Here is a 27,788-nt window from a genome sequence, read left to right on the forward strand (position 1 = left end):
TAAATCTCCTATTATTCCCCTTTTTTTGTATTTGGTGTGGGGGTGGCTTTTTATCAATCTTTGTTACTGCCCTCTCATTTTTAACTCTCGCTAGAGCTGGTGTTAAAACGCTCTCCGGGTACCCTCTTTTTCTGAATCTCTCTCTCGTTTCCTCTGCTTGACGAATAAAACCTTCTTCCGTGTTATTTACTCTACTGGTCCTTAAGAATTGACTATATGGCACCGCTCGTTTTGTATGAGGAGGGTGATAGCTGTTATAGTGCATGAGTGTGTTCACTGCAACCGGTTTACGAAAAAGAGAGGTGCATACCCTGCCATCTGTGATTTCTACTAAAACGTCTAGGAACTCCAAACGTTCACCCCCAAAAACCGAAGTGAAGGTCATGTTGAGATCATTTGCACCATTTAAATATGCCACGAATTTATCAAAGGTTCCCTTGGGGCCATCCCAGATTATTACAAGCGCGGCGGTTTTGAAATTCTCCTGTGTAATACACTAATGTCTTGTTGTAATGCACTTTCTGTAAATGCGTGTACTCCGATACTAATTGTTTTTAATTTGTCCTTTTAATGTTTTTACATTGTGCTTGGTGTAGTTTCCGGTTGGTGGGAGGGATCGAGCGGTGGGAGGTGTCCAGTCTGGCACACTATAAACTGCTGCCAGTCCCGAACACTAATCGACCCGTAGAAGCGCAGGACAAGCGCGAAACGGCCGTCGTCCACCCCTGCTCCTTCTCTCTCCCCCGGCCGCTGCCTTTACTCTGGATGTCAAGTTTATAATAAAGAAGTGATTTTATAGAAGACCGGTGAGTGCCCTCTCTCCTTCATCTTATCCTCAGCATTTTCATACAGACTTTGTTTTCTCATGAGGAGCACCGTGGTCACACTGGTTTATGCATTAAGGGGTTCCTAACCTGGGCTTCCCCCACAGAATGGACTGTCTGTTTTTTCAGTAAATGGGACAGTGCCGCTCATGTTTCTTCTTTTTGCTGCATATATATATATATATATATTTACATTTTCATATTTTGCATAGTTCATTATTTTTACCGAATAATAATTATTGCAGATGTGACTGAGGGTTAATAATGATCTGGTGAAAAAAGAAAAAACAGCTCCGACTCTAGGGGCATTGTAGCACGGAAGCCAAGGGATCAAATGTAGAAACAATTCAGCGTCTTAAAATGTCGATGTTTATTAGAGAACTAAGTACAAAGTTCAATGCATAGTATTTACATAGACAGTCTTGAATGTTTGCATTGAATTTTCTAATAAACATCACAATTTTAAGAAATTGGATCTTTTTCTACATTAATAATGATTTCCCGATCTAAAATGAATATTTTCTGTGTGTATAAAAAGTGGTTGTCACGCTGTGTTGTCCAGCCTGCTCTCCATTGTAGACTCTACAACGAGGGCTATGGACGGGGCGATCCGCACCGCTGATCGGCATGGGGTCTCCTGGGCCGCGTCCGGCCTCCTCCCACTTCAGGACCACTGGTTAGTTCTGAGGTCCCCCAGGGTCACAAATACCGACCTGATGTTGACACCCCAATCTGCATAGCACAGGGCAGCCCAGAACACCTGGACTCAAGCGCTCCAGCACTCAGCCTCCCTGGTAACTAGGATTACAGGCGCACGCCACCGCGCCCGGCGATTGTCTAGTGCTGCTATTACTGACTAGAGGCTGCAAGGAGCCGTGACGTCATCGGGAGCCACAGCGCCATCTAGTGTCTGCAGGATGAACCTGCCATAAAGTCAGTAACATAAGTCAGTATACCGCTGCAACATGGTCACAAATCACAGTAACATCAGAAATAACCTCAGAAATACTCTGTCTGATACCGGAGTCTGATACTTGATTCTGATACCTGACTTTCACATATCAAAGTCACAAATGAAAGTCAAACCTCAGAAATACTCTGTCTGATACCGGAGTCTGATACTTGACTCTGATACAGGAAATTAGTAAAATTAGTAAAATTAGCAAAAATTAGTACCTGGGATCACTTGACCTTGTGGTGCAATGGTAAGGCCGACGGCTGTAGTCTCTAGACGCAGGATCCATTTTTTTGTCGGCCGGATCCTTTTTTTTTTCCGCCGGATTGGTTTTATCTTTCTGCCGGATCCGTTTTTTCCACCGGGTCTGTTTTTTTCCGCCGATCCGTTTTTTTTTTGCCGAATCCGTCGTTTTTTCGCCAGTCGGTTTGTTTTTGCGCCGGATCCGTTTTTTTACGCCAGATCCGTTTTTTTTCGCCGGATCCGTATTTTTCCGCCGATCCGTTTTTCCGCCGGATCCGTATTTTTCCGCCGATCCGTTTTTCCTCCGGATCCGTTTTTTTTCGCCGGATTCGTTTTTTTTCCGCAGATCCGTTTTTTTTTTGCCGAATCCGTTTTTTTTCCCGCCAATCTGTTTGTTTTTCCGCTGGATCCGTTTTTTTTTCCGCCGATCCGTGTTTTTTTGCCGAATGTTTTTTTCCGCCAATCAGTTTGTTTTTGCGCCGGATCCGTTTTTTTTACACCAGATCCGTTTTTTTTCGCAGGATCCGTATTTTTCCGCTGATCCGTTTTTCCACCGGATCCGTTTTTTTTTTCCGCCGGATTTTTTTTTCCCGCAGATCCGTTTTTTTTTGCCGAATCCGTTTTTTTTTCCGCCAATCTGTTTGTTTTTCCGCCGGATCCGTTCTTTTCCGCCGATCTGTGTTTTTTTGCCGAATCCGTTTTTTTTCCGCCAATCGGTTTGTTTTTGCGCCGGATCCGTTTTTTTTTACCCCAGATCCGTTTTTTTTCCGCCGGATCCGTGTTTTTCCGCCGATCGGGTTTTTTTTGCCCCGGATCCATTTTATTACAAGCCAGATCCGTTTTTTTTTCCGCCGGATCCGTTTTATTTTTCTGATCCGTTTTTTTTGCCGACTTTGTTTTTATCCCTCCAATCCGTTTTTTTTGTGCCGGATCCGGGTTTTTTTTACGCCGATCCTTTTTTTTTTTTGCCGAATCCGTTTTGTTCCCGCCAATCGGGGTTTTTTTTCGCCAATCCGTTTTTTTTTACCTAATCCGTTTTTTTTCGCCGATCCGTTTTTTTCACCTAATCCGTTTTTTTTACGCCAGATCCGTTTTTTTCCGCCAGATCCGTTTTTTTCCACCGATCCGTTTTTTCTTTTTGCCGAATCCGTTTTGTTCCCGCCAATCGGGGTTTTTTTTGCGCCGGATCTGTTTTTTTGACAAGCCAGATCCGTTTTTTTTCCAATGGATCCGTTTTTTCCGACGGATCCATTTTTTCCTGCTGATCTGTTTTTTTTTGTGCCGGATCCGTTTTTTTCCCGCCGGATCCGTTTTTTTCCGCCGGATCCGTTTTTTTTCGCCGGGGATGTGCATGTCTTCAGTGCCATCTCACAGATCTGCGGAGCATCATTTCTCTCTGTAAGTTATACCTTGATTCAACTTGGCCAAGTGTTTTTGCAGTACCATTATATCTCCATCCATGATTTCTCAAGCACTTTTCCAAAATTGTGTAGTCAAGCTAAGTGAATTCACTATCTACCTTTCTGTTATTTCATAAGCAGTTGCGATGATCGGCATCTTCTCTGAAGTACTGATGAAAACACAATCATTTTACTTCTTTTCAAGAACAGGTTAGTGCTTCTCTTGATTTCTGTTCTAACTTGGCTTGTCCCATGACTTCTATCTCACTAATGCTACAAGGGGTTTTCCATTCTCTCCCAATGATGCAGCAGCATGTCTCCCCAGTGTCAGACCGGGGTGTTTAGAGCCCAATAGACGAATGCGAAGGGTCACCTCACAGCTGCAAGAAAAGATTTTCTTTTTGCTCTTATGCTCAAGGACCAAGTGTTCTACCATCTGAAGTTGCCTGCACTATTACAATATATTTTTGGATTCCATACGGCAAACAGCATAATAGAAAAGAAATCTAAATGGCCGATTCTCCTTTTGGTTAGTGACGTCACATCTGTGAAAATATCGAATCAAAATTATTCAAAAAGTGATACACACTATATAATCATATAATTAAAAAGTAAAGGCTGTGACACCAAAAAATGAGCTCTCACACAGATCCGGAAATATAAAAAAAATATATTAGAATATGGCAATGAAACAAGCAGAATAAAAATGTTCCCACGTTTAGTTTTTTTCTAGTAAACACAAGTAAAGCTCTACTTATTGTTGTGCTGCTGTAGTCATACTGACCTGGAGAAGGACGTCAAAGGGAACCTGTCGGCAGGATTGTGCACAGTAACCGACACACAGTGTCAGGTCGGCGGCGTCATACTGATTACAATGATACCTGGTGATGAAATCTATCTTGTTGTTTCTTAATCTTTATTCTCAGTTTTGTGGTGCTGATATGCTCGAGTCCTAAGGGCTGTCCCACACGTCCAGATAATTCCGGTACCGGAATAAATCGGTACCGGAGTTATCCGTGTCCGTGTGCCTGGGAACTCACGGAGGCCATACGTGCGGCACACGTGTGCCGCCCGTATGGCGAGTGGGTACCACACGGAGCGTGTGGTACCCACTCTGCATGGTGCTGAAGCTGCGATTCATATCTTCCCTGTAGCAGCGTTTGCTGCAGAGAAAATATGAAGAATAGTGTTTAAAATAAAGATCCATGTGTCCGCCGCCCCCCCACCCCCTGTGCACCCCCCCACCCCCTGTGCGCCCCCCCGCTGGTCAGAAAATACTTACCCGCTCCCTCGCTGCTTCCTGGTCTGGCCGCGGCTTCTCCTGCATGCCGTCACGTGGGGCCGATCATTTACAGTCATGAATATGTGGCTCCACCTCCCATAGGGGCGGAGCCGACTATTCATGATTGTAAATGATCGGCCCCACGTGACCGCATACAGTAGGAGGCGCGGCCAGACCAGGAAGGAGCGAGGGAGCGGGTAAGTATTTTCTGACCAGCGGGGGGGGGGGGGGGGGGGCGCACAGGGGGTGGGGGGGCGGCGGACACCTAAATCTTTATTTTTAACACTATTCTTCATATTTTCTCTACAGCAAACGCTGCTGCAGGGAAGATATGAATACCGGCTTCAGCACCATGTGGGGGGACAGCGCTTACTGTAGCGCTGTCTCCTGCACGCACACGGACCCCAGACGGAGAATGTCCGTGTGAGGTCCGTGTTTTACGCGGACCCATTGACTCTATTGGGTCCGTGTAAAACGTGCGCTCCCACGAACACTGACATGTCTCCGTGTTTGGCACACGGAGACACGGTCCGCAAAAAATCAATGACATCTGAACAGATGCATTGATTTTTATGTGTCTACGTGTGTCAGTGTCTCCGGTACGTGAGGAAACTGTCACCTCACGTACCGGAATCACTGACGTGTGAAACCGGCCTAACACGGGGTTCATGTATGTGGTGCTCTGATTAGGTATTCATAATGCAGACTGCTGACAGGTCACTGATCCCTTGGCGATCCCCGACAGCTGCTACTGCGCAAGCGGCGCCATATTTGATGAGGATTTTTAAAATCTTCTCTAGTAAGATGGTGACGCTGGCGCATGCGCAGTTGCAGCTATCGGATCTCTATACAAACCGATAGCTGCTATTGCACAGGTGCCCCAAGTGCCACTGACAAAATTGATATTTTATTTTTGCTCAAGGAAATCTGCAAAAGGGATTAAGTGCACAGTAACCATGCGATTATGCTGCAGTGCAGGGGCCAAGGCTGGCATCTGCCTGCAAAAGCGTTTCTTTTTTTTATTCACTATGTGATTGTATTCATTATGGAAACTAGGGGGCGGGTCAGTGAGGGATCAGTGACCTGTCAGCATTTTGCATTATGAATAGCTAATCAGAGCATCACATGAAGACCCCCACAGGCCGCCCCGAAGCACAAGCATATCATTAACTCAATACTGAAAATAAAGATTAAACAACAACCACAAGACGGATTTCAGCACCAGGTCTCACTGTAATCAGTATAACGGCGCCGACCTGACACTGTGTGTAGTTTGCTGAACACAATCCTGCTGACAGGTTCCTCAGAGCACGTGGGGAACGGCATTAAAATAAAAGCCATAAAACTGTGACAAAATTGAATTTTCTTTTCAAATTGCACCCCATTTTGCTTTTTTTTCTGCTTTCCACTTGAACCTAATATTAAGTGCAGCCATTAGAACTTACAAATTGTCCTGCAAAAAGATAAGCTGGTCATAAAACTATATGAATATATAATGCTATGGCTGCGAGAATGGCGGGAGTGGAAAGCGATAAACCAAAAATATAAACTTTTGTTATTTTCCCCTTTTTTTCTCAAACTTCCTTTGTCCCTTTTTTGCTTCTTAAACGGGCTGCTTCACATTAATAAATGATATTGACTGTGTACAGAAAGTAAATCTATGGCACTTACTAGTATTTTGTAATTGTCCACATTGCCTCCTTTGTTGGGTTGACTCATCTTTCTATTGCAGTATACACTTCTCATTTCCATGGTTACAGACTACCCTGCAATACAGCAACAGTTGCATTAGGCTGCTTTCACACTAGCGTCGGTACAGGGTCGTCGCACTGCGTCGGCCCGACGTACCGACGCATACTGTGAAAAAAATGCCCGACGTGGCAGCGGAAGCAGTCTTACGACGCTTCCGCTGCCCCATTGCAAGGTCCGGGGAGGAGGGCACGGCGTTTCGGCCGCGCATGCGCGGTTGGAAATGGCGGACTAGATGCACAAAAAAATGTTACATGTAACATTTTTTTGTTGCGGCGGTCCCCAGAACACGACGCAACCGTCGCACGACGGTTGCGACGTGTGGCAATACGTCGCAATTAGTGTTGAGCGATACCTTCCGATATCGGAAAGTATCAGTATCGGATTGGATCGGCCGATAATCAAAAAATATCGGATATCGCCGATACCGATACCCGATACCAATGCAAGTCAATGGGACCAAAATATCGGAATTAAAATAAACCCTTTCTTTCCTTGTAGCTTCATTCTACATGAAGGAAAACAGCTAAGAATAATGTAGGATGTATTGGGGGAGGTGGCGGAGACATTAAAGGCACAGAGGTTTAGCCCAATCAAATAGAATAGCAGGAATTTAAAAAAAAATTTAAGACGTTCGGAGTTACAAAGATATTGACCATGTTAAGATTTTTTTTAATTTGTCAGATATTGATCTTTCACTACTTCCATGCCCTTCACCTTCTTTTTTACTTCTCCCACACTTTCTTCTTCATCATCCTCAGCAGCATCTTTGACATCAACTTCTTCTTCACCTTATTCATCTTCTTCTTCATCTTCTACCTATTATTTTTTTTGTTACATTCTTCATATTCTTTTTATTAAACTATTATTCTTCTTCATATTCTACTTCTTCATCATATTCTTATTTGTGACAGGCATTCCTGTAGTTGTTGTCTATAAAAGTTTGAAGATTACACCTTCCGTTCTGCCTGTCACAAAAGAGTTACATTTGTCTGCGTTCAGTTAGGCCTGCAGCATCAGGCTTTATCCAGGGGCACCACGAGGAGGAACGGACTCACCCCCATACACTGCTTAGTCTTCTTCTGCTTATAATTTAGATAATATCTTTTGCTCTGATGTTTAGTCTTATGCTTAATGTTCTTCTGCTCTTTGTTCTGCAGCGTCTTGTTCTTCTGCTTCTCGGTCTTCCGTGTCGTCGTCTCCAGGGTCGTCGTCTCCAGGGTCGTCGTTGTCATCGGGGTGGTCTTCAGGGTCGTCGTCTCCAGGGTCGTCATCTCAGGGGTTGTTGTCTCTGGTGTCGTTGTCATCTTAGGGGTGGTCTTCAGGGTCGTCGTCTTTAGGGTCTTGAACTTGGAAATGTAGCAGAAGGTACCTGAAGGCTGAGAAAATGCCGAGAACCAGCTGATGGAACTGGAACCCGGATGGCTACCCAAAGGTCCAAGAGCCAATGGAACTACCGAGGACCAGCTGACGTTACTGGAACCCGGTTAGTAAGCAGGATGTACCCGTGCCAGAAAGCACTACCAAGGACCACCTGACGTTGGTGGAACTCGGATACCCAGAAGGAGGCACCTAAGCCAAAGGCTCTGCCTGGAACCAGCTGACAGTACTGGAACCAGGATGGGGGCCTATTCAAGATTGTCATCCTACAGCCCCTAGCGGTGTTGGAGCCCAGGGTCAGCAGGAGGAGCAGAGTGCAGGCCGAAGCCTGCACTGGAGGCACTTTAATATCTGATGGAGTGTCAGCGTGGCGGTCGCAGGACACATTGTCGGTTACACAGCAGGGGAGCAGCTGACGTTACTGAACCCCACTAACACAGGAGCAATTGTTTTTCTCAGCACTTCCAGGCAGCAACTAGCGGTGTTGGAGCCCAGGGTCAGCAGGAGGAGCAGAGTATAGGCTGAGGCCTAATTGGAGCAAATTGAAAGTGAACCTTTAAACCCCCAGGCGTTAGTAACTAGAAGAGCCAGCTTGTGCAACAGTAATGCTGCACAAGGAAAAGGTTGCTCTTTTAATTATGCTCCTTGCACACGCTGAACGAAACACTTTTAAAATTGTGCCACGTCATGTAGGCGGGACTTTCCTTCTTAATGACACGCAGCACAGCTGTTAAAAATACCCCCTTGGCACTGGGCGCAGCCTCCTGAGCGCTGCTTTTTTGTGTACCGGAGTCTGCGCTGTTATCCCTTGGCCATGCGCTGTTAGCGCTGCCTGTCTTCTGACATCATTTGATGTCAGCCTGTGCGGTCGCGCTGCCCATGAATCCCAGCCCCGCAGTGTCTTGGGATTTATTCACACTGTGGGGCTGGGATTCATGGCCTTGTGCAGTAAATATGTTCGCCTCTCACTCACGTCCTTTCGCCTGCTTTAGACTGTGCGGCGGTAGCTGATCCCTAATCACATGCCACGGCCGTGAAGCCGCACAGTCTGAAGAAGGCGGAAGGAGATGAGTGAGAGGCGAATATATGCACCGCGCGTCACGGCAGTGGCCCAGTCTGAAGAAGGCGGAGGGAGATGAGTGAGAGCCTGAGGTGAAGATATGCACTGCGCATGCCCATGGATCCCAGGCCCGCAGTATGATTAAATCAGAAGAGACTGCGAGGAGGGATCTCGGGCAGCGCGGCCTCACAGGCCCAGTCTGCCTGACACCAAATGATGTCAGAAGACGGGCAGCGCAGACTGCGCATGGCCAAGGTTGAACAAAACAGCACAGGCTACTAGACAGATTCAAACACCGCTAAGGAGGTGGCGCACGGCACCAAGGGGGTAGGGATGACGGCTGGGAAAGTCCCGTTACGAAGGAAAGTCCCACCTCCGGGACAGTTTTACGGCATCAGGGGACACATTGTATAAGTGTTAAGTTCAGCATGAGCAAGGAGCAAAACTAAAAGAGCTACCTGTACCTTGTGCAGCATTACTGCTGCACAAGGTGGCTCTTTCAGTAACAAACGCTTGGGGGGGGACAGGTTCCCTTAAATTTCAGTTGTTGTGTCAGCGTGGCGGTTGCAGGACACATTGCCGCATACACAGCTGGGGATCAGCTGACGTTACTAAAACCCAATAACACTGGGTCATGTGTTTTGACTGTGCAGAGGACTGTGCTCTCGCATCCGATGCAATATGCCAGTGTGATGTCGGCCTTAGGTCATTAGCAGAACAGAGGGAACAGGTAGGGTGATAGACAGACATACATTTTTTAATTTTATAAGATATTACTTTACAATATGTTATTAAAAGTAATTAATATTTGTGGCTTGAGGTGGAATGCTTTTGTGTAACACAGCAAAAAAATATATTGGATAGATCTGAAACTGCATGCAAACAATATTTTCAACTCAATTTTATTTTGCACGCGTATTTTTACTCTTTATAACACTCATTGTGTTGTAAGACACACATAGTGCAGTACCTCATGCCACTGGGCGCATTCAGGATGTATACATCGACAAGTCAGGAAGAAAATAAGGAGGGAGGAAGCTTGTGCACTACACTGCCAAAACATGAACCAAAAATATCAGTCATGTGACCCTATGGGACATCCTGCACCTGCAAGGGAGATATCAAGACCGTCATATGACATGACGGTCCTGATAAATGTTCCCCCAACAGTGTATTATGAAATGTACGGAGACAAGAGGCTGGCCTACATTACAATTAACAGGAGAAAACTGTGATGAGTTATGAAAAAGGTGGAAAGGGTATGCAAAGATTTTAAAAGAAATAGCAAATCTAGGTTTATACATATTTGTACAACAGTAACAATAAACTTTACCTTGATTTTTTCCAGCACACAGCAGCACTCCCTGCCATTATCGGCCTAACCGACCGCTGCGCTCTGCAAAATGACTTTCGACTAACCTCTGCACTAATCCGTACCTCCCACTCCCGACTCCAAGACTTCTCCCGTGCTGCGCCAATCCTCTGGAATGCTCTACCCCAAGATATTAGGACCAGCCACAACTTGCATAGTTTTAAGCGCTCGCTCAAAACAAATTTGTTCAGAGCGGCCTGTCACGTTCCCTAATCAAACTCATTTTATGTTTGTGTGTGTGTGTAACCCATTCACTATCTCCATCTACCCCCCACCCCCTGAAGATGGCTAGACCATCATTGTAAATAAGCGTCTGTACGTTGTATCTCCCCACCTCATTGTAGATTGTAAGCTCTCACGAGCAGGGTCGTCTTATTGTGCTTTATTACTGTATTGTTAACGTTGTTTCCTATGACTGCTGTGTTTGAAACTGTTAAACTGTAAAGCTCTGCGGAATATGTTGGCGCTATATAAATAAAGATTATTATTATTATTATTATTGGCAGTGGAAGTTGTTAAAAAAGGGTTTTAATTGCTTGATGGACACCTAATTTTTAACTTGGAGCATGTACATTAGGGTCCTGTTTTGCACATGTACTGAATGGTAGAACACTTGGTCCATAAGATCAAAAAGAAAATCTTTTCTTGCAGCTGTGGGGTGACCCTTCGCATTCGTCTATTGGGCTCTAAACACCCCAGTCTGACACTGGGGAGACATGCTGCTACATCATTGGTAGAGAATGGAAAACTCCTTGTATCATTAGGCCGGTTTCACACGTCAGTGGCTCCGGTACGTGTGGTGAGTGACAGCTTTCTCACGTACCGGAGACACTGACTCACGTAGACACATTAAAATCAATGTGTCTCTGCACATGTCAGTGTGTTTTCACGGACCGTGTGTCCGTTTGAAAAACACGGAGACATGTCAGTGTTCGTGGGAGCGCACGTATCACACATCATTAAAGTCAATGGGTCCATGTAAAACACGTACCGCACACGGATGCTGTCCGTATGCCATCTGTGTGTCCCTATGGGAGGTGGAGCCGCATATTCATCACTGTAATGAGCAGCACTATGTGACCGCTCATACAGGACAAGCTGCGGCGCTGAGAGGACGCATCGAGGGAGCTGGGTGAGTATTTTATTTCCAGCGGGCGGGCGCACAGTAGGTGGGAGGGGGTTGGTTACAGGGTACTTTATTTTAACCGGAAAAAATAAATAAAAAAACAATGATTTTTCATTCTTTCTCTCCAGCGAACGCTGCTGGAGAGAAGAAATGAATAGCGGCTTCAGCACCCAAAGCAGGGGACAGCGCTTACTGTAGCGCTGTCTCCTGCACGGTTCGTGTGGTACCCAGTTGGCACACGGGCGGCACACGGCTGCCGCACGTGTGCCACACTGATGTGCCACGTGAGCTCACGGACACACGGACACGGATAACTCCGGTACCGATTTTTCCAGTGCCGGAATTATCTGGACGTGTGAGACTGGCCTTAGTGAGATAGAAGTCATGGGACAAGCCAAGTTAGAACAGAAACCAATAGAAGCACTAAACTGTTCTTGAAAAGAAGTAAAATGATTCTGTTTTCATCAGTACTTCAGAGAAGATGCCGATCATCGCAACTGCTTATGAAATAACAGAAAGGTATATAGTGAATTCACTTAGCTTGACTACACAATTTTGGAAAAGTGCTTGAGAAATCATGGATGGAGATATAATGGTACTGCAAAAACACTTGGACAAGTTGAATCAAAGTATATCGTACAGAGAGAAATGATGCTCCGCAGATCTGTGAGATGGCACTGAAGACATGCACTTCCCCTGCAGAATCAGATCGTGTAGGACACTCCCATAGTTCCTGTTTTTGCTGCCCAGAAGGACCACGCCTCGCAGACTGTGGACAGTGGATTAGTGAGACCCCTAGTGGTCATGAATTTGCAACCAGTTCTTGGGTGGATGCAAAGAAAACAATTGTATAAAGTCATTTGAGCATTAGACCCTTTCCTGTGACTTTAAGTAAATGTACAGTCACTTGGAATTAGATATATAGTAAATCAGTGGCTCCCACCCAATTTCTTTGGCCATGTGATGTAAATACACAGCATGTCTGAAACTATTTGCTAACAAGGCAGGGGGATAAGAATGTCAGATATTAACCCCTTCGCGACATCCGCCGTACTAGTACTGCGCTGCCGGCACTGCATTTGTGCCAGCCGCAGTACTAGTACGGCGGACCGATCACCGCGGTCTCACGCTGAGCGCCGCGGTGATCGGGTGCGGGTGTCAGCTGTATATGACAGCTGACACCCCGCAGCAATGCCCACGATCGGCGCTATCGCCGATCACGGGCATTTAACCCCTCTGATGCCGCTGTCAATAGTGACAGCGGCATAGAGGGGGATCGCGCAGGGACGGGGGCTACCTGCGCTCTCCCACCGGAGCAACGCGATGAGTTCGCGCTGCTCCGGTGACCTAGAAGGAGTCCCCGGATCCAAGATGGCTGCGGGACTCCTTCCGGGTCATTTACTGACCTGGCTTGCCGGCGCCTGCAAGAGCTGCTGAGAGCAGGCGCCGGCAAGCCTCTGCCCTTGTCTGTGAGATCGGTGATCTGACAGAGTGCTGTGCACACTGTCAGATCACCGATCTGTGATGTCCCCCCCTGGGGCAAAGTAAAAAAGTTAAAAAAAAAAAAAAGTCCACATGTGTAAAAAAAAATTTTAAAAAAAAATCCTAAATAAATAAAAAAAAATAAAAAATTCCCATAAATACATTTCTTTATCTAAATTAAAAAAAAAAAAATCACACAATAAAAGTACACATATTTAGTATCGCCGCGTCCGTAACGACCCCACCTATAAAACTATATCACTAGTTAACCCCTTCAGTGAACACCGTAAAAAAAAAAAAAGGCAAAAAACGCTTTATTCTCATATCGCCAAACAAAAAGTGAAATAACACGCGATCAAAAAGACGGATATAAATAACCATGGTACCGCTGAAAACGTCATCTTGTCTTGCAAAAAAAAAGCTGCCATACAGCATCATCAGCAGAAAAATAAAAAAGTTATAGCTCTCAGAATAAAGCGATGCAAAAACAATTATTTTTTTATATAAAATAGTTTTTATTGTGTAAAAGCGCCAAAACATAAAAAAATTACATAAATGAGGTATCGCTGTAATCGTACTGACATGAAGAATAAAGCTGCTTTATCAATTTTACCACACGTGGAATGGTATAAACGCCCCCCCTAAAAGAATTTCAGGAATTGCTGGTTTTTGTTCATTCCGCCTCCCAAAAATCGTAATAAAAAGCAATCAAAAAATGTCATGTCCCCGAAAATGGTACCAATAAAAACGTCAACTCGTCCCACAAAAAACAAGACCTCACATGACTCTGTGGACCAAAATATGGAAAAATTATAGCTCTCAAAATGTGGTGATGCAAAAATTATTTTTTGCAATAAAAAGCGTCTTTTAGTGTGTGATGGCTGCCAACCATAAAAATCCGCCAAAACAACGCTATAAAAGTAAATCAAACCCCCCCTTCAACACCCCCTTAGTTAGGGAAAAATAATAAAATTTTAAAAAATGTATGTATTTCCATTTTCCCATTAGGATTAGGGTTAGGGCTAGGGTTAGGGCTAGGGTTAGGGTTGGGGTTAGGGCTAGGGTTAGGGCTGGGGTTAAGGTCGGGGTTAGGGCTAGGGTTAGGGCTGTGGTTAGGGTTTCAGTTATGATTGGGGGTTTCCACTGTTTAGGCACATCAGGGGGCTTTCCATACGCGACATGGAGTCCGATCTCAATTCCAGCCAATTCTGCTTTGAAAAACTAAAACAGTGCTCCTTCCCTTCCGAGTTCTCCTGTGCGCCCAAACAGTGGTCCCCCCGAACATATGGGGTATCAACGTTCTCAGGACAAGTTGGACAACAACTTTTGTGGTCCAATTTCTCCTGATGCCCTTGGGAAAATAAAAACGTGAAAAATCATTTTCGTGAAAAAAAAAATATTTTTTATTTTCACGGCTCTGCGTTATAAACTGTAGTGAAACACTTGTTGGTTCAAAGTTCTCACAAAACATCTAGATAAGTTCCTTGGGGGGTCTAGTTTCCAATATGGGGTCACTTGTGGGGGGTTTCTACTGTTTAGGTACATCAGGGACTCTGCAAATGCAACATGACGCCTGCAGACCAATCCATCTAAGTCTACATTTCAAACAGTGCTCCTTCCCTTTCGAGCTCTGCCGTGCGCCCAAACAGTGGTCCCTGTTGTGAATTCCGCTCTTGGGCTCCCTCCGGTGGTTATAAGTAGCATTTTTGTGAGTTCTGCTCTTGGGCTCCCTCCTGTGGTTTTGAGTGGTATGGCTGCTTCTTGGATTTAGCATCAGCAGCTGTTTTCACTGATCGTCTTTCTGGCTCTGCTATATTAGTCTGGCCTTTTCCCTAATTCAATGCCAGTTGTCAATTGTTGAGCTTGGAGTCATGGCTCTCTGAGGATTTCCCTGTCACTCTGACCATTTCAGCAAAGCTAAGTCCTTGCTTGTCTTTTTGCAGTTCACTTGTTGTGGACTTTGTTGTTTTGCACTTTCTATGTTTTGCTCATTTGTCCAGCTTATCAGTATGTATCTAGTCAGCTAAGCTGGAAGCTCTGGGCAGCAGAGTTTGCCCTCCACACCTTTAGTCAGGTGTGGAGATTTTTGCATTTCTCTGCGGTGGACTTTTTCTAGTTTTTATTACTGACCGCACAGTGTTCTGTCCTGTACTAATTCTTTCTAGCTAGTAGTGGCCTCCTTTGCTAAATCTTGTTTCATACTACGTATGTCATTTCCTTCTCCTCTCACAGTCATTATTTGTGGGGGGCTGTCTTATCCTTTGGGGATTTTCTCTGAGGCAAGATAGCTTTCCTGCTTCTACCTTTAGGGGTAGCTAGTTCTCCGGCTGTGACGAGGTGTCCAGGGAGTGACAGGAACATCCCACGGCTACTGCTAGTGTCTGTGTTAAGATCAGGAACTGCGGTCGGTATAGTTACCACCTGCTCAGAGCTAGTCGCATGTCGCTCCTTAATCACCAGACCATAACAGGTCCCCCCCCATATATGGGGTATCAGCGTACTCAGCTCAAATTGGACAACAACTTTTGTGGTCCAATTTCTCCTGTTTCCCTTGGGAAAAAAAAATGTGGGGGCTAAAATATCATTTTCGTGGAAAAAAAATATTTTTTATTTTCACAGCTCCGCGTTATAAACTGTAGTGAAACACTTGTTGGTTCAAAGTTCTCACAACACATCTAGATAAGTTCCTTGGGGGGTCTAGTTTCCAATATGGGGTCACTTGTGGGGGGGTTCTACTGTTTAGGTACATCAGGGACTCTGCAAATGCAACATGATGCCTGCAGACCAATCCATCTAAATCTGCATTTCAAACGGCGCTCCTTATCTTCCGAGCTCTGCCGTGCGCCCAAACAGTGGTTTCCCCCCATGTATGGGGTATCAGCGTACTCAGGACAAATTGCACAATAACTTTTGAGGTCCAATTTCTCCTGTTACCCTTGGGGAAAAAAAAATTGCGGGCTAAAACATCATTTTGTGGAAAGTAAAAATGATTTTTTAATTTTCACGGCGCTACATTCTAAACTTTAGTGAAACAATTGGGGGTTAAAAGTGCTCACCACACATCTAGATAAGATCCTTAGGGGGTCTTCTTTCCAAAATGGGGTCACTTGTGGGGGGTTTCTACTGTTTAGGCACGTCAGGGGCTCTCCAAACGCGACATGGGTTCCGATCTCAATTCCAGCCAATATTGCATTGAAAAGTCAAATGGCGCTCCTTCCCTTCCGAGCTCTGCCATGTGCCCAAACATTGGTTTACCCCAACATGTGGGGTATCGGCGTACTCAGGACAAATTGTACAACGACTTTTGTGGTCCAATTTCTCCTGTTACCCTTGGTAAGATAAAACAAATTGGATCTGAAGTAAAAATTTTGTAAAAAAAAAGTTTAACGTTCAATTTTTTTTAAACATTCCAAAAATTCCTGTGAAGCACCTGAAGGGTTAATAAACTTTTTGAATGTGGTTTTGAGTGCCTTGAGGGGTGCAGTTTTTAGAATGGTGTCACTTTTGGGCATTTTCTGTCATATAGACCCCTCAAAGTCACTTCAAGTGTGAGGTGGTCCCTAAAAAAAATGGTTTTGCAAATTTTGTTGCAAAAATGAAAAATCGCTGGTCAACTTTTAACCCTTATAACTCCCTAACAAAAAAAAATTATGTTTCCAAAATTGTGCTGATGTAAAGCAGACATGTGGGAAATGTTGTTTATTAACTATATTATGTGATATATCTCTCTAATTTGAGGGCAGAAAAATGAAAAATTTGAAAATTGCTAAATTTTCATAATTTTCGACAAATTTCTGTTTTTTTCACAATTAAATGCAAGTCATATCGAAGAAGTTTTACCACTATCATAAAATACAATATGTCACGAGAAAACAATGTCAGAATCACCAGGATCCGTTGAAGCGTTTCAGAGTTATGACCTCATAAAGTGACAGTGGTCAGAATTGTAAAAATTGGCTCTGTCACTTAGGTGAAAACAGGCTTCGAGGTGAAGGGGTTAATTTAACCAAAATCAGGGAAAAAAAAAAAAATATCAGACTTGATAAAGGCTCACTAGTGACACCTCTAGCACAACATTTTACCATTATGGTCGTCCCGAAACAGGAGGATATAAATTGGTAGTAAAATTCTGATGACAGATTACCTTTAAGAAAACACTTGTCGGTGTTTTGTTTTGGTTTGTTTTTTGGGGGGCGTGGGGTATGGTTGTGCACAAGAAGATCAAAAATGATAAAATTGCTAAAAAAAAGTAAATTCCGGCTGTGATTAAGTCAGCACAGCTGTATGTATGGGGCTACAGACAGGTCATGGTGCCCGAGCTCACCCGTCCTTTGCTGCAAGCATCAGTACTGGGCATGTTATGTCAGCATCAGACCCATACAATGAGGCAATGGAAGAAGGGGCCCTGGTTTGAGGGTTCATGTTTTCTTATATCTTATGTGGACTGCCGGGCTCAAGCGTCACTTACTAGGGATGGTGCAGGATGCACTATGGTAAGAAGACAGGCCGGCAGAGTGATGTGCAACATTCAGCTGGGAAACCTCAGATCCCAGCAATGATATGATGTGGATGTGACAGGTACCATCAAACTAAACATTATACAGCAAAAGTAAGTAGCCCCCTTTGCAGTGATGGAATTTCCTAATAGTAGTGGCCTCTTTCAGCAGGATAATGCCCGTACCACGCTGCAAAAACTTCATGTCACGTTGTGACGTCTTCAGTAAGGAAGGGGGGGCCTAAAACTGTCCCTGTAACTGGGACCCTAACTTTCCCTGTCCCGGAGGTACTCTTGAAAGTAGAAGTCTCCAACCTTACTATGCTCCTGTTAAACTCTGTTCTGTCTCCTCCTCCACTCTGGGACAGAAATGTAAGGTAAACAGGACACAAAGACCAAACAGGGATAACAGTTAGGCTAGGTTCAGATTGCGTTAGTGCAATCCGTTTAGCGCTAGCGGATTGCGCTAACGCAATGTCTTTTTCGGGGCCGCGTTTAGGGGTCGCGTTAACGTCCCCGCTCTCGCAGATCCCCGATCTGCGAGAGCGGGGAACGGACCTCTGGCGCGCCGTGAACGCTGCAAGCAGCGTCCGAGGCGCGCTACAAAAGACCGGCACATCGCTAGCGCGTGCCGAAAATGACACCCGCTAGCAATGCGCTTTAACATTGCCGGCAATGGGAGCGCTAACGGACGCGGTGCACGGCGTTAATTTCGCCGTGCAACGCTGTCCGTTAGCGCTCTCCCATTAACGCAATGGGAACCTAGCCTAAGCAACAGAAATACAAACACTCACCAAAGGTAAAGAGGCATATAGGGAAGAATAGGAATGTACCAACCAAATGGGAATAGGACAATGAGGAAAGCATACACCCAAAAACAGCATGCAACAATCTCCAGCAGCAACAACGATCTACAACTCAGCACAGAGTCTCCAAGGAGCTAGGAAGGAAAGATTTCACTGGCAATGCAGAGAAGGTCTGGCCAGGTTTAACAGGGAGAGGCAATGACCAGATCAGAAGCAGCTGAAAATGGAGCTTGCAAGTTTCTGACCAACATAGAAAAAGTTGTTAACCTCTTCAGCACCAAATTAATTTAACATGGGACACAAATACACAGGCTAAATGGAAGATCTGCGATTCACAATACGTAGTGATCTTCTAACCCTAAATCTCCCAGGAGGACTTGACAGGTACATGACAAAAGTTCAAAGTGATGACTTGGGCTCCAAACTTCCCGGATGTCAATCAGATTGGGTGTTTGGGACCTGCAGGAAAAAACGAGTCTGATCCATGGAGCCCGAACCTCACAACTTTAAGGGTAGGGGTAGTTGACATCAGATTAGCCACCTGCTGGAACACGTGCCCCGATCTCCAGATGTGACGTCACCTGCTCCGCTTGCTTCTCAATTCGACAGTGAACGGAGCAGAACGAACCCAATCTGCTGATAATATCTTGGTGCCAGATGCCAGCCATGTTTTTCTTACGTTATACAGCTATGTTTATTGACCTTTCACCAAAAATCATGTTGTGCAAGTACTGCTCCTTTGTAAGAGAACACACATATATGAATGAATAAAAAATATACTTTATTTACAGGGTGGCACAAAACATTTCACAGTTCACTAGCAAAAATCTTCTTCCGGAGGTAGTTAATCCACGTTTCCTTTGTTCCAAGGTCCATTGAATTCCATTCAAAACTAGGGATCTGTAATAGAGAACTAACATGTAACTGCGGGAAGTCATCTATAGAAATTGTCTCAGAGAAAATTATATATATATATATATATAGTGCCTTGCTAAAGTATTCGGCCCCCTGGAACTTTTCAACCTTTTCCCACATATCATGCTTCAAACATGATTTGAAGCATATGTGGGAAAAGGTTGAAAAGGGGCCTGAATACTTTCGCAAGGCACTATATATATATATATATATATATATATATATATATATATAAATATATAAAACACACAGACTGACATAGGAGAAGATACTATTATACAGACATGAGGAACCCATCATGATATAATATCCTAAAACACAACTCGAATTGTAACCAACCTGAACTACATAGTACCCCAGGATCTCCAAATGTCTCTTCTTCATGGCATTTAAGCCTTTAATCTTGGAAGAGTTTCTGCAAAATGCCACTGGATTAAGAAAGTCAATGGCAACTCTATAAAGATGAAAGAAATAATATGTTAGAGTCCAACAAACAAAATCAAGAGGAATTGAATTCTACTCAAATTTTTCCAAAAAAACATCCATTTGCCCAAACCGCTATTTTTCTGAACCGGAAAAAGCCATTCATTTGTAAAAAAAAAAAAATTATACTGATTTTACTGCTCATCTCTCTAGCTCCTCTGTTCCTCAATGGAGAAACCGCCCTTTTCTCCTCCTCGATTAAGATAGGAGATGACAGTTGGTGCTTTTAAAATTCTATGGAGGGGGGGAGAGGAGCTAGCGGAACACAGACATTCTGCTATATCAGTCTCCATAGAACTTTGTGAGCACTAACTGTCATCTCCTATCTCAGTAACGGGAAAATCTGTATTCACGGAAAACAGATTTTACTTGGAAGTTGAGAATTTTGAGAATGAACGATCAGTTCAGGAGGAGAAAGAAGCAGATTTCTATGATCAGACATATTACAAAGTTTCTTATTTGCATGTCTTCTATGGAGTTATGTAAGAAAACTTAAAATGAAGGCTATTTTTTAAGAGAATGAGGCTGCGTCGTGATCTAGCACCACATGTCTACACACAGAATCACCGACCTCTGGGCTCCTTGAGGTAGAGACTTGTTATCACACATCTGACTGTCCTGGCCCCACTGGACTTCGGCCACATTGGCGGACAGCTTGTTCTCCTCTATGTAGGCGATAGGCTTTTTATTTTTGCTCAGGATGCACTCGAAGTCTATAGAAAGCAAGCATCAAATGTTAGGAGAATCACAGTCCAACACCTTCCAAAAACCCTCCCTGGGTCCACTCAGCGAGCTCCTGGTGTGTGCAGTGCTCAGGTCACATCAACAGCCAATTAGTGTCATCAACTTGACCAGAGCCGCTGAGCTCACTTATGGTCAACATAATGGCAACAGCGGCAGAGGCTCAATGCTGGACCTGGGGAGGGTGAGCCAGGCTCACTTTGTTTGTTTTTAAAACAAACTACAATCAATTGGACACTTGTTTTCAAAAGCCGGAAAAACACTTTAAGGGTATGTGCACACATCCGGAAAGTATGCAGAAATTTCCTGAGAAAATCCTGAGGTTTTCCGCAGGAATTCTGCACGCGTTTTTATCGCGTTTTTATCGCGGATTTTTCGCTTTTTTTCCGGAGGTTCCCAATGTAATAATATAGTGGGAAATCCGCTTAAAATCCGCAAAATTAATGAACATGCTGCGTATTTTTCCGCATGCTTTTTTCGCGGAAAAATACGCAACATGTGCACAAAAATTGTGGAAACCATTATAAATGATGGAATGCATATGTATGCGTTTTTTAAGCGTTTTGGTTGCGAAAAAACGTGCAAAAAATCTGCGAATAATCTGGAACGTGTGCACACAGCTTAAAAGGGTTTTTAAAAGTTATCCCCTTTCTATAAAACAGGAGGCAAGTTACTGATCTCTTGGGGGTGTCTGACCGCACTCAGCCATTTCAAGCAGTCCGGTAAAGAATAAAAGGAGTGGGCGACCCCTGCTCAATTACGATTCTGTGCAGAATATTGATTGACTGTATAGACTTTTGTTTTAATTTTTTTTATGGCAACAACCGTATGAAGAACTAAACAAATAAAGGAACTGCGGGCTTTTAGACAACGATCACCAGTGGGTCCTCCGCTAAGAAACGTGATATAATATGAAGTAGATGTGTGTGGAAGTCATCCTGTGATATCATATACTAAAATGCAACTCAAACTGTCCCCACCCTGAATTACATCCCCCCAGGATCTCCCATTGCCTCATATGTCAGTGTTTTGCTTGTGGCTGTGTTGCTTTTATTTGCACAAAAGTTATTAAATAGTCACAATATTTGATGAATTTTGACATATCTTTAAATTATAACATTTCTTTCCAGAGCAGAGCGGCGTTTGTGATTTCTTAGTGCAGCAAAATATATATTTTTTTACATTTCACAATCTTACCTACTGTGTAATAATATGGAGTAGTCACAAACATCTTGGCATAATTAACTCCCCCAAAGAGATCTCCGAGAAATAAGTGGATTTGATGGTATATGGATCTCTTACTGTTACCTTCTGAGCAAAAAAAGAAAACAAACAAAAAACAACTTTTTAATATTCTAAGGATTATTCCTTATTGCATATCCATAAATCGCACAATATACTTTTGCAGTGGAGAATATTAAAGGGATTGTTCACTTTCAGAAAAGTGGACCCCAAACACTCTAAAATAACAAACAGAGCAGGTACATGTCCTCCCCGGTTTCAGTGCCGGTTCCCTCTCGCTGCTCCGGTCTCAGTTTGGGCTGCAGAGATGACGTTATGTCCGACAGCCCAAATCACCGCTGTAGTCAATCACTAAGGCTGGTTTCACACTTGCGTTTTGATCTGCAGCGTTTTTAAAAAAAACGCGTGTGGTGAAAAAACGCATGTAAACGCGGCAAAACACCACGTTTTTTAGACGCATGCGTTTTTGCATGCAGAAAAAAAAACGTGGTGTTTTGCGGCATTTACATGCGTTTTTTCCTGCGTTTGCGTTTTTTAAACGCAGGTTGAGAAGTGTGTGACAGCTGCCAATCATCAAAATCAACTAGAAAACCCACTAAAAACAGAAATAGCTAGGGTTAGGGTTAGGATCCCTAGTAACCCTAGGGATCCTAACCCTAACCCTAGGGATCCTAACCCTAACCCTAACCCTAGGGATCCTAACCCTAAGGGTTAGGATCGTAACCCTAACCCTAAGGGTTAGGGTTAGGATCCCTAGGGTTAGGGTTAGGATCCCTAGGGTTAGGATCCCTAGGGTTACTAACCTAAGGGTTAGGATCCCTAGTAACCCTAGGGTTAGGGTTTTCTTGTTTTTTCTTGTGTTTAGGGTTAGGGTTTTCTTGTTTTTTCTTGTGTTTTTCTATAAAAACGCATGCGTTTTTAACGCAAGCAAACGCATGTGCTTAAAAACGCATGCGTAGACAGCAATGCATTTTTTTGCCGCGAATAAACGCATGCGTTTTTTGCGGGAAAAAAACGCAGCTAGAAATCACTGCAGGTTGCATTTCTGCAAATGAACGCACGCGTCAAAAAACGCATGCGTTGCCGAAAACGCGTCAAAACGCACGCTAAAAAACGCATGCATTTTTTTAATGTTAAGTACAGAAAAAAAAACGCATGCGTTTTTTAGCGCTAAAACGCTGCAGATCAAAACGCAAGTGTGAAACCAGCCTAAGCTCAACGAGGTAGGCGGCAGAGCCTCTGTGCTCAGTGATTGGCTGCAGTGGTGCTGAGCACTGTCAACGCAACATCACTGTTAAAACACTGAGACCAGAGCCTCAGCTGGGAGCCGGCACTGGAATTTGAGCGCTGATTTTTTTTTTTTTATCATGTGTCACTCAATTTTTTTTTTTTTTCTTAAGCATACAAAAACAAACTAACAACTAAATGAATAAAACGAGCCCCGCACCTCTATGCTTCATCTGTCGACAGTATTCTTCATGAAACCATGGGACTTGGTATTCCGGGCACTCGAGACAAACCGCCCGATTTAATTGCATCAGGCGCATTCGTATCTTGGCACTTTTGTCAGGCAGAAAAGCTAAAAAATAATATAATTAGTGAAGAAAGAGAAAATCTACAACACACAGAAATCAAAAGCGTTCCCAACATGTGATACTGAGCCTGCGCCGTACATAGCGGGTGCCAGCGGCGTTACACAGCCAGCACCCGCCTGTAACACTATGACTGGCGCTAGCCTCGATTGCCCACTGTACCCCACCCCCCAAGAGACCATGGGGTGGCCATGGGTTATTAGTGCAGTGGGGGTCTATTAAAGGCTATTATTGTCATCAGTTTAGTACTCCTGTAAAGTTTTAGGCATCATAGGAGACTAAGATTTTTACTTTGTACTACTATCCAGTTTCAAAATACAAAAAAAATCCCAAAATAAAAATTACATTACATTTTATTTATATATATATATATATATATATATATATATATATATATATATATATATTTTCTTACATATGTGAACCCTTCTATATAAAAGGTTTTAAGTACCCCAAAATGGTGACAATCTTGTTTGACCTCCCAGAACCATGTATGACCTTGTCAACTGATCGTGCATCTTTATTTCAATGGAGTAAAGGATCAGGTTGGTTGATATCAAAGATCCTCATTTCCCAAACATTTGATAAAAAAAAACAAGGCCTAATACATTGGTTCCAATAATGGAACAATGGGAAAAACAAAACAAAAAACTTCCAGATCTCAGAAAAAGTCACAAACTTAAAAATGTTCATGCACAAAAAGTTCTGATTTTCTTGTTGCCACTGAAATATAAAGAACCTAACCCCCACCATTGGTGAAAAAAAAGAAAAAGGAACTAAAACAAACAAGACAACTATAAACGTTCCGACTTGAAGAGTCACACTGCTGGGTTATTGTTTAAAAAAAACCAAACAACAACAATGGCAGAATTGCGTCTTTTTTTCACCATTTCACTGCTCTTGGAATTTTGTGTGTGCATTATACGGTTAACTGAATTCATTACAATTTGTCTTGTGCAAAAATAACAAATTAATATTGAAAATTGAAAGTAGAATGATAAAAAAAATAAACAGAAAATAAATAATAATTAAAAACAAAACAAAAAAAATTGCCCAGTTGTGTAAGGGTTAAATAAAAGCTTTATTAAATTTTATAGGGTATTAGGCTTTTTGTGCCGGGTCTCGCACCAGGATGGGTAATGCAGGTAAGGGCTGTCCCACACGTCCAGATAATTCCGGTACCGGACAAATCGGTACCGGAGTTATCCGTGTCCGTGTGCCTGGGAACTCACGGAGGCCATACCTGCGGCACACGTGTGCCGCCCGTATGGCGAGTGGGTACCACACGGAGCGTGTGGTACCCACTCTGCATGGTGCTGAAGCTGCGCTTCATATCCTCTCTGCAGTAACGTTTGCTGCAGAGAAAATATGAAGAATAGTGTTAAAAATAAAGATTTAGGTGTCCGCCGCCCCCCCACCCCCTGTGCGCCCCCCCCGCTGGTCAGAAAATACTCACCCGGGTCCCCCGTCGGCTGTCGCTCCTTCCTGGTCTGGCCGCGCCTCCTACTGTATGCGGTCACGTGGGCCCGATCAATTACAATCATGAATATGTGGCTCCACCTCCCATAGGGGCGGAGCCGACTATTCATGAGTGTAAATGATCGGCCCCACGTGACCGCATACAGTAGGAGGCGCGGCCAGACCAGGAAGGAGCGTGTAAGTATTTTCTGACCAGCGGGGGGGCGCGCAGGGGGTGGGGGGGCGCACAGGGGGTGGGGGGGCGGCGGACACATGGATCTTTATTTTTAACACTATTCTTCATATTTTCTCTATAGCAAACGCTGCTACAGGGAAGATATGAATACCGGCTTCAGCACCATGTGGGGGGGACAGCGCTTACTGTAGCGCTGTCTCCGGCACGCCACACGGACCCCAGACGGAGAATGTCCGTGTGAGGTGCGTGTTTTACGCGGACCCATTGACTCTATTGGGTCCGTGTAAAACGTGCGCTCCCACGAACACTGACATGTCTCCGTGTTTGGCACACGGAGACACGTTCCGCACACGGTCCGCAAAAAATCAATGACATCTGAACAGATGCATTGATTTTTATGGGTCTACGTGTGGCAGTGTCTCCGGTACGGGAGGAAACTGTCACCTCACGTACCGGAGCCACTGACGTGTGAAACCGGCCTAAGGGCTGTCCCACACGTCCAGATAATTCCGGTACCGGAATAAATCGGTACCGGAGTTATCCGTGTCCGTGTGCCTGGGAACTCACGGAGGCCATACGTGCGGCACACGTGTGCCGCCCGTATGGCGAGTGGGTACCACACGGAGCGTGTGGTACCCACTCTGCATGGTGCTGAAGCTGCGATTCATATGTTCCCTGTAGCAACGTTTGCTGCAGGGAAAATATGAAGAATAGTGTTTAAAATAAAGATCCATGTGTCCGCCGCCCCCCCCACCCCCTGTGCGCCCCCCCGCTGGTCAGAAAATACTCACCCGGATCCCCCGTCGGCAGTCGCTCCTTCCTGGTCTGACCGCGGCTTACTGTATGCGGTCACGTGGGGCCGCTCATTTACACTCATGAATAGGCGGCTCCGCCCCTATTGGAGGTGGAGCCACATATTCATGAGTGTAATCGGCCGCATACAGTAGAGAAGCCGCGGCCAGACCAGGAAGGAGCGACTGCCGACGGGGGATCCGGGTGAGTATTTTCTGACCAGCGGGGGGGGCGCACAGGGGGTGGGGGGGCGGCGGACACATGGATCTTTATTTTAAACACTATCATTCATATTTTCTCTGTAGCAAACGCTGCTACAGGGAACATATGAATGGCGGCTTCAGCACCATGTGGGGGGGACAGCGCTTACTGTAGCGCTGTCTCCGGCACGCCACACGGACCCCAGACGGAGAATGTCCGTGTGAGGTCCGTGTTTTACACGGACCCATTGACTCTATTGGGTCCGTGTAATCCGTGCGCTCCCACGAACACTGACATGTCTCCGTGTTTGGCACACGGAGACACGGTCCGCACACGGTCCGCACAAAATCAATGACATCTGAACAGATGCATTGATTTTTATGGGTCTACGTGTGTCAGTGTCTCCGGTACGGGAGGAAACTGTCACCTCACGTACCGGAGCCACTGACGTGTGAAACCGGCCTAAAGCTGCAAAGAAATATTCGATTTATATTAGCCGACCCTGATGACAGATGTTGGGGAAATGAGGATGGGGCATATTTGCAAAGTGATCCCTTACCCCATTAAAATAAAGATGCACGCTCAGAAGACACGAGCATACATGGTGCTGGGAGATCAGAGAAGACAAAGCCTCCCATATGTACGGCCAGCCTAAGTCCTAGGGGCAACATGAGCAATATAGAACCTAAATGGATAAAGGTGGAGCATTCGCTCACATGACACTTACTGTCCAGTTCGGAATCCAGTTTAGTTAGGAAACGAATATTGAAAATGGCTTTAATCAGATCTTCTGGGAAATACTGTGCAACAGCAAGAGTGAAGCCCACCAGAACCAAGAGATGAGGAGGGAAGGAGTCTGGAAGGTAAAATAACACAACCACTATCTTATACATTTTTTTTTTTCATTCCTGATCTGATATTAGACGAAGCTGAAGTATTAAAGAGTTTTCATTTTTATTTCATAAATCAATAGCACTCATAAAAATAAGTCTTATCAGACAAATCGGCTTTTTTTTCCCTCTCCTCCTGGACTGATCTTTCACGCTCAGTTCATGAGTAAAATCTTCCATTACTGAGATAGGAGACAGCTGGTGCTCATAAAGTTCCATGGAGAAGTGTAACTGACGATTCAGAAGAACTTACAGCGGAAAGTCTGTGTCCGTCTCCACCTCCTCTCCATAGAATTTTATAAGCACCAACCTATCTCACAGTAATGGGAAAATCTGTCTATATAGAGAATGGAGATTGAAAGGAGGGGAAGTAGCACATTTCTCTCATAGAATATATTACAAAATCGCCAGTCACTCTTTAAGAATAAGGTATGTTAGCAGGAGGAGGAATCAGCCCGACCCCTCTGGGCAAATTCCATTCATTTTTACGGATCTGTTCACATCTGCACCGGCGGCTCGGCTACTGGTTACGGAGTCTTTAATGGAAAAGATACTGCTGTCAGAAACCAATGGGAAATGACAGCCGCCGCTGGGATCAGATGACACAGAGGTGAACGGAGCCTTATGGAATGTGTCTGTTTCCTAGGGCTTAAAATGCGTAAATGCGGCGATGTCACTCAGCTACAATACCTTCATTTTCTTTGTGAAAAAGGAAGAAATAGATTAGAAAATGGTAGAATTCTTGTGCAGAACATGTTTTTTTTTGTTTGTTTTTTTTAAGGGGAAGCGGTGTAGAGCAATGACTGCTGTACGTGGCGGCCTGTATTCTGATGATAGTTTGGACAGCGGCAGGGAAAAGAAATAATCTGCAGCTCAGGATCATAATATGGGATGACGTAGCAACTTTATTAAAATTATTTTAGACAAGGTCCCAATCCATAAAGATAAGGAAATTATAACATTAGGGCTACATTTTTTAGATGAAAACGGGACAATTCTTTTTTTTTCTCTTTTCTTCACTTGCCCGTGTGACCAGTCTATGATATGGGAAATTCATCACTGAAATTCTGATGTGATTATCTGCACAATAACCACAATGTACTA

The 27,788-nt window shown here is 44.4% G+C and overlaps 1 protein-coding gene across 1 annotated transcript in view; it reads right to left on the reverse strand.

Moving 5' to 3' along the window:
• Positions 1-18,934: 18,934 nt before the first annotated feature.
• The window catches only part of LOC143786272 (FAST kinase domain-containing protein 1, mitochondrial-like), a 56,992-nt gene continuing 48,138 nt past the window's right edge, over positions 18,935-27,788 (reverse strand). Inside the window, exons 10-15 of the mRNA XM_077275548.1 lie at positions 26,522-26,650; positions 23,003-23,134; positions 21,511-21,624; positions 20,144-20,285; positions 19,429-19,543; positions 18,935-19,074 (exon numbers count right to left, since the gene is read on the reverse strand). Coding sequence (XP_077131663.1) covers positions 18,982-19,074; positions 19,429-19,543; positions 20,144-20,285; positions 21,511-21,624; positions 23,003-23,134; positions 26,522-26,650 — 725 coding nt within the window. The 3' untranslated portion in view covers positions 18,935-18,981. The remainder of the gene's footprint in view (positions 19,075-19,428; positions 19,544-20,143; positions 20,286-21,510; positions 21,625-23,002; positions 23,135-26,521; positions 26,651-27,788) is intronic.

The sequence above is a fragment of the Ranitomeya variabilis genome, chromosome 7 (assembly GCF_051348905.1).
Source record: "Ranitomeya variabilis isolate aRanVar5 chromosome 7, aRanVar5.hap1, whole genome shotgun sequence".
Lineage (NCBI taxonomy): Eukaryota > Metazoa > Chordata > Amphibia > Anura > Dendrobatidae > Ranitomeya > Ranitomeya variabilis.